The sequence below is a fragment of the Octopus bimaculoides genome, chromosome 24 (genome assembly GCF_001194135.2).
Source record: "Octopus bimaculoides isolate UCB-OBI-ISO-001 chromosome 24, ASM119413v2, whole genome shotgun sequence".
Taxonomy (NCBI): Eukaryota; Metazoa; Mollusca; class Cephalopoda; order Octopoda; family Octopodidae; genus Octopus; species Octopus bimaculoides.
In genome coordinates this window covers 19,775,001-19,782,842 of record NC_069004.1, presented here as the reverse complement: position 1 = coordinate 19,782,842, position 7,842 = coordinate 19,775,001, and the positions used below count along the sequence as shown (strand labels likewise).

General features: G+C 40.5%; 1 protein-coding gene across 1 annotated transcript in view; it reads right to left on the bottom strand.

The window, feature by feature from the left end:
- Positions 1 to 1,413: 1,413 nt before the first annotated feature.
- LOC106878651 (uncharacterized) overlaps positions 1,414 to 7,842 on the bottom strand; it is a 70,927-nt gene continuing 64,498 nt past the window's right edge. The window contains exons 6-8 of the mRNA XM_052976166.1: positions 3,816 to 3,929; positions 2,343 to 2,641; positions 1,414 to 1,591 (exon numbers count right to left, since the gene is read on the bottom strand). Coding sequence (XP_052832126.1) covers positions 1,429 to 1,591; positions 2,343 to 2,641; positions 3,816 to 3,929 — 576 coding nt within the window. The 3' untranslated portion in view covers positions 1,414 to 1,428. The remainder of the gene's footprint in view (positions 1,592 to 2,342; positions 2,642 to 3,815; positions 3,930 to 7,842) is intronic.

Sequence of the window (7,842 nt, the reverse complement as noted above, 5' to 3'; positions counted from 1 at the left end):
AGTGGCTGAGCATTCCACAGACACGTGTACCCTTAATGTAGTTCTCGGGGATATTCAGCGTGACACAGTGTGACAAGGCTGACCCTTTGAATTACAGGCACAACAGAAACAGGAAGAAAGAATGAGAGAAAGTTGTGGTGGAAGAGTACAGCAGGGTTCGCCACAATCCCCTGCCGGAGCCTCATGGAGCTTTAGGTGTTTTCGCTCAATAAACACTCACAACGCCCGGTCTGGGAATCGAAACTGCGATCCTATGACCGCAAGTCTGCTGCCCTAACCACTGGGCCATTGCGCCTCCACACAGCAAGTAGGATTGATCAATTGGATATCAACATTCCTAAGATTACTCTCAGTTCTATACAATTTCCCTATGTTTTTTTATATAATCTTATACAGTTTTTCCATACAGTTTTATACAGTTTTCTATAGTTGTATACAGTTCTATACAGTTTTCCTGTTTTAAAGTGATCTAAACTAAAATTTTCCATAAGAATTTAATGTTAATTTGTGTTGTTACCGCCGCCACCACTGCGACCACCGCCACCACCTTAATAATAGCAAAATCATTTTACTAAATTCTTCATTTTTCTAAAAATTAGCTGAAACAAAGATAATGTATTTCAGAAATCATCATCATCATCATCATCATCGTTTAACGTCCGCTTTCCATGCTGGCATGGGTTGGACGATTTGACTGAGGACTGGTGAACCAGATGGCTGCACCAGGTTCAATCTGATTTGGCAGAGTTTCTACAGCTGGATGCCCTTCCTAATGCCAACCACTCCGAGAGTGTAGTGGGTGCTTTTACGTGCCACCGGCATGAAGGCCAGTCAGGTGGTACTGGCAACAAAGGCCAGTCAGGTGGTACTGGCAATGAACGCCAGTCAGGCGGCACTGGCAATGGCCACGCTCAAAATGGTGTTTTTTATGTGGTACCTGCACAGGAGCCAGTCCAGCGGCACTGGCAATGACCTCGCTCGAATGTTCTTTCACGTGCCACCGACACAAGTGCCAGTAAGGCAACGCTGGTAACAATCACGCTCGAACAGTGCTCTTAGTGCTCCACTGGTACAGGTACCATCACAATTTCGCTTTCGCTTGCCCCAACAAGTCTTTGCAAGCAAGCCGAGTTTAGTGTCCAATGAAGGAGAGGTACGCATAAGTGGGCTGGCTACATCCCTGGCAGAGGCCTTGGATTTTGGATTTTGGCTTAACAAAAAGGACCTTTTATTGATGGAAATTACAACAACAGCAGCAGCAGCAGCACCACCACCTACAACTTCTTCTTCAAGTAGTCACAATTGATATGTTGTAGCAGGGATTTTAGTCTCTCATTAACTTTGGTAGGCTCTCAATTTTGTGTTGTGACCTTCCTGTTCAATTATTGTGTGCAAATGATGAATAAACCAGAAAATTTGTAATCGTATTTACAATATATCATCCCAGACATTTAAACATTTAAAAGAATAATTACTTGGAATTCTGGAAATTTTGGAAGCCAGTTCTATATTAAGGTAGGCAGCCCTCTGTAGTAAGTAACCCCATGACAAGGTGGTGACTTCATAACCAATGAGCATATCAGGATCCCAACTGCAATAATAAAAATAGTAATAATAATAAGGTACATGGTGGAGAGTATCATTTGTGGGGAGGAGTGAAGGAAATAGCAGTAGGTCAAGCAGGAAAAGGGGGTGGTAAGGGGCAATATTAGGGAGATAATACGGAGTGTAAGGGAATGATATTGTTCACAGTGTCAGAGTGATTAGTGCCATAGACAGAAGAGTGAAGGGATGCGAGTTAAAAGGTGAGTTGTAGAGGAAGGCTGAGGCAGCTACAGGGATGCACAGTTAAATCATTAATAGAGACCTGAGCTCTGGCCCACAGATGTGACAGATTAAGGAAACCTGGTGGACTGTATGCCACAAAGGTGCCTTTATGACTCTTATTGGAAGTTAAGGGGTCAAGCCAAGCCAATGGATAGGCTATCTTAACATCCAGTTCCTCTACCATTGAATATATTGTAGCTATTTCACGGACCAATGAGGAGCCTCAATGAGATTAATTAACATACTAGAATAGCAGCCAAATCTCCCTCAGATCACACCTGATTGTCTTGAAAAAAGAGGAAGACACATTAGATAATTTGGTCTTAGATATGTTAAAAAGAGATGATATGTCTAATACTGGAATACCTATGATCACAGGTTTGCTCAATCAGGATTGACCTGGGGTTAAACAACATAATTGATCATCTAATGATAATTTCCCTGGTTATGAAATGTCAAAGGTCAAAAGGTCAATATTAGAAATATTTTGTTTAAGTTTAGTTATGTTTACAAACCTTTGAACCAGACTTTCTATTTTATGCATCAGCTCAGTTTCATCTGTCACATGGATGATGTCAACCCCTTCAGGTAGAGCTGTAGCATGTAATGTACGACTACGGTTTGAGCCTTTTGGAGCCCTCAAAGACAGGTGGTCATCATCAACAACAATAACAACTGTTACCATATCACCAGGTTTGGAATCTTGTAAGAAAACACAGAAAGCAGCTTGGATATCATCTGTCTGAGGATCTGGACATCTGTCTCCACGTGTCCTCATAAGTAACTCAAGACTCATCAAACAGATGTGTTGAACCTGAGGGGGAAAAAAAATACAAAAAATATAATAATTTAACAAGACAAGGTGTAGGGTATGGAAGTGGAAAACAGTATTGACCTCTCTGCTCCAGGTCTTCCTATAATTATAAATACAATATCTGTAAACTAGAGGACAAATAGACCTGGTGTAGAGAGGGCATATCACAGATTGCAAATGGCTACAAAAGAACTCTGATGGACTTGTAGTGGCACGAAATTATAGCCGCCATTGAGGAAGTACTATTCTGTGCATGCACAAGGGACTTCACCACCGGAAGCCCCTTGAGTGCGCATGCATAGTAAAACTAGTACTTAAAGAGTGAGTTTCATTTTCTTAGGGAGTTGCACGACAGACCTTCTTCGTGACAACTCCTCGCTCCTCAACGAAGCACTCTTCACCACGATGCCTTCGATGGTGATAGCTACTTGCTTCTCTGGCAGGCATCAAGGAAGCTCTTAACTTTCCAATACCAACTACAACTTAATCAGCGGCTGCTAAGCTGAATGACAGGAATTGTGAAACCAAGCATCATCAAAAAAAATAAAACTTATTTTTATTATGTTGTAAAATTGTTCTAATGTCTCTTCATATATAATGCTGTTGAAAGGTGATAGAGAGAGACTAAAGTCTCTATGACAACTATCAAACTTTTTACAGACTGATTAACTGGATAATTAATCAAATAACTGGTTAGTTAATTGGTTAAATGATTAAATAGTTGATGAATAATAATGGTTTTAAATTTTGGCACAAGGCCAGTGATTATAGGAGTGAGTAAATTGATTTCATCGATCCTAGTGTTCAACTGGTACTTATTTTATCAGCTCTGAAAGGATGAAGAGCAAAGTCAACTTCAAGTAACATAAAGAAGTAATATAAAGAGTCAGAAGAAATGCCACTAAGTATTTTGTCCAACATGGTAACAATTCTGCCAGCTCACCACCTTTAAGTTGACTAACAATAATAAAAAGACATGAAATCAAACCAGTGTGGGTGTTTATTATTGGCATAATGACCTTCCCAAAATACAACAAAGTCTGTTTCAACATACGAGTATCTGGAATCTTGCAAACCAAATACAAAATTCTATATTAAGTACCAATCAGAAATAAGTGGTTGATGAAATGAACTAAGCCCACCCCTACCCCATGACTCTCCTGCGGAGACTGACCTTATGGGAGGATTTTGTATCTTTGCATTGGATCTGGCTGACTTTAAAACCACAGCTATTCTTTGGTGTAGCAATATCAATTTGTGACGTAAGGGTAGAGTTTAATGACCATTGCTGAAATAAAATCAGAACTTTCATTAAAATTAATTAAATCATTAAAAAACAATTTAAAAAAAAAAAACCCAACCTAGATGTGCCAATTTAAATATTGATTGCATTTAAATATTGATTTCAAATTTTAGCACAAGGCCAGCCATTTTGGGGGCCAGGATAAGTCGATTACATCAAATCCAGTATTCAACTGGTACTTATTTTATCAACCCTGAAAGGATGAAAGACAATGTTGACCTTGGCAGAATTTGAACTCAGAACGTACAGATGGATGAAATATCATTAAGTATTTCAGCCTGATGTGCTAACAACTCTGCCAGTTTGCCATCTTAATTTCTCATTTAAATAATAAGATTTATTGTCATTGAATATTTCTCTTCTAATGCAAAACACCTTCTCCATCCCTCAATATGACTCCCTCCTCCCACCAGTTGCGGAGTTTTGTCTTGCAAGTCACTTGGTGACCTCACCACTGCTGGTGCCACACAAAAATCATCCAATACACTCTGTAAAGTGGCTGGCATTAGGAAGAGCCAAAACAGACAGTAGAGCTTGGGGTAGCCTTCTGATTTGCCAATTCCTGTCAAATTGTCCAACCCATGTCTGTATGGAAAATGGGCATTAAATAATGACGATAATAATGATGATGATGATGAATTAAATAATTGCTTTAATTCACCATACCTGGTGGTATATAAGACTCACAGTTTTTCTGAAAAATGATCTCAGAAATTTACTCCAGGTCTTATATGCAAAGTTGGGCCTCCCGAAAATGCACTGCTGGAATCGGATTGCAGGATGGCACCTGTAGCCAGCGTCGTCTTTCTGGCACTTGTGCCCGTGGCATATGTAAGGACTTTCGAGCGAGATCGTTGCCAGTGCCCCTGGACTGGCTCTTGTGCGAGTGGCACATAAAATACACCATTTTGAGCGTGGCCGTTGCCAGTATCGCCTGACTGGCCTTCGTGCCGGTGACACGTAAAAGCACCTACTACACTCTTGGAGTGGTTGGTGTTAGGAAGGGCATCCAGCTGTAGAAACTCTGCCAAATCAGATTGGAGTCACCAGTCCTCAGTCAAATCGTCCAACCCATGCTAGCATGGAAAGCGGACGTTAAACGATGATGATGATGATGATGATGCCTGTCCCGTATGGTAATTTTGTTTCTTTTAATTCAATCATGCTTTACTTGTCTCTGATTAAATAACTGTTAATACATGTTGTTGTTGTTTAACACTAGGTCAGTCCTGATCAAGCAGACCTATGACCAAACATGTTCCAGTTGTGATCATGCTGTTTCTCAGTCCTTGTGTAGTTTAGGACTATATTTAATGTATGAAGGCAAGTGGCTTAGTGGTGGAGACATTCAGCTCACGATCATAGGGTTACGAGTTTGATGCCTGTTGGCACATTGTATCCTTGAGCAAGACAAATCATCTCACTCTGCTCCAGTTCACTGGTAAAAGTGAGTAGTAACTGTATTTCAAAAGGTCAGCCTGTCACGCTGAATCTTCCTGTAAACTACATTAAGGGTACACCTATCTGTGGTGTACTCAGCCACTTGCACATTAATTTCACGAGCAAGCTGTTCCATTGATTGGATCAACTGGAACCCTCGTCATCATAACTGACAGAGTGACAGTTTTTAACCCTTTTGATACCAACCTGCCCAAGACTGACCTTGGTTCTATGACGCAAACTCTCTGTTTTAAAATGATCTAAATTAAAAACTTCAATCAAAATTTCACGTTAATATCTGTTCCAAACACCAGCATAAAAATGACAAAAATATTTTACTAAATTCTTCATTATTTTCAAAATCAATTGAAATGAAGACAGTGTAATTCAACAGAAATATGGTAATGGAAGTTCCAGCCTTTAAAAGTTCTTATTTTCAGTCATAACTAAACATCCTTTACTAAATGTAGATTTCCCAGAACTACTCCAAGAAGTGAGATTCACTAAGTCAACTGTAAAAGAGCCTGTGAGTTGAAAGAGATTTGCCTGATATTCCAAACAAAGTAACTATCTAGAGTCGTGCTTCTTCACCTTTTCTCTGTATTCCACTTTGCTCTTTACCATTTCATCATTCAGATTTCCCTCACCCATAAGGGACAAGTGGTTTTTGCATATGATGATAGTCTCTCGTAGTCTAAGAAAAGATGGATCTGCAATTTCTTGCTCAACAATTTGTACAAATGATTTTTATTATAGTGATCAAATGCATGTGCTGCACATTAGCTCACTTCTTCCATCAAATCAATGTTGCCTGAACAGGAGCACAGAGTACCACACATCAGGTGTCGAAGTGATTGCAGAGCAATGTGAGATGAAGTGTTTTGTTCAAGAATACAACACACCACCCAGTCCAGGAACTGAAACCAAGATCTCATGATTGCGAGTGCAACACCCCTAACTACAAGACCATACACTCTCAATGGTTTTTATGTATAACATAATTTTTTACCTAATATTTTTTGATACTACCTTTTATTAATTTGATATTAACAGGTTCGATCCCACTGCATGGCAACTTGAGCAAGCGACTTCTACTAAAGCCTCAGGCTGACCAAAGCCTTGTGAATTGATCTGATAAGTGAAGGCTGAAAGAAGCCTGTCATATGTGTATAAGTGTGATTCTGTTTCATCTTGACACTGTGTGATACTTGTAAACAAGCATCACTGTCATATAAGTGGTGTTGTTCATTTCAGATCCTCTGTAAAAAAAACATGTCCAGCAAGAGGAAGAATATCTTACTTTGAAACACGTGAGGTTTGGTGACAGGAAGGCCATCAAGCTGTAGAGAACCTGCCTCAACAAGTCCCATTTGACCCAAGCAAACCACACAGACAGATATTACATGTAGGCTTTGATGTGTTGTTAAGAAGTTTGCTTCCTAATTCAGATTCCATCCCATTCTGTAGCATGTTGGGCAAGTATGTTCTACTATAGCCTTATGCTGACCAATGCTTAGTGGCTGAAATTCGGGAGGTGGAAACTGTACAGAAGCCACCTGTGCAAACACACACAACCCCCCCACCACCACCGCCACCATTTGTTTGATTACCATGTTGGCATTTGTTGGATGGGCCATCACAATCCAAGTTATTTCTTACTTGGAGCTAATGCTCTCACAAACCAGTGCTCAGACTTGTCACTTTGGTTTGGTTTCTACAGTTAGATGCATTTCCTATCACCAATCACTGCACAGTGTGTACTAGGTGCATTATCTCATTGCAATAACACTAGAGAGGTTGAGAAGTCCTTGGTGAGACAAGGCTAAAGGGACCTCACAACTATACTCCCTCTGATTGTTTGCTATCCCCTTTACAGTGTGTGTGTATATTAATATAACTAATCTAGTGTACATCAAAAATCTAATTAGAAATATTTATATGATGACGAAAAGATGACATTTTCTCATTGATTAATATTTTAACAATATCAGCAAGCAAGGGAGACAACTTCAGTTATGTTTTGGCCTTATTAGATCTCCTCAGCATAGAGTAGGCTCTGTGGAGGCGCAATGGCCCAGTGGTTAGAGCAGCGTACTCGCAGTCATAGGATCACAGTTTCGATTCCCAGACCGGGCGTTGTGAGTGTTTATTGAGCGAAAACACCTAAAGCTCCACGAGGCTCCGGCAGAGGATGGTGGCGAACCCTGCTGTACTCTTCCACCACAACTTTCTCTCACTCTTACTTCCTGTTTCTGTTGTGCCTGTAATTCAAAGGGTCAGCCTTGTCACACTGTGTCACGCTGAATATCCCCGAGAACTCCGTTAAGGGTACACGTGTCTGTGGAGTGCTCAGCCACTTGCACGTTAATTTCACGAGCAGGTTGTTCCGTTGATTGGATCAACTGGAACCCTCGACGTCGTAAGCGACGGAGTGCCAACAACAGAATAAGCTCCACAA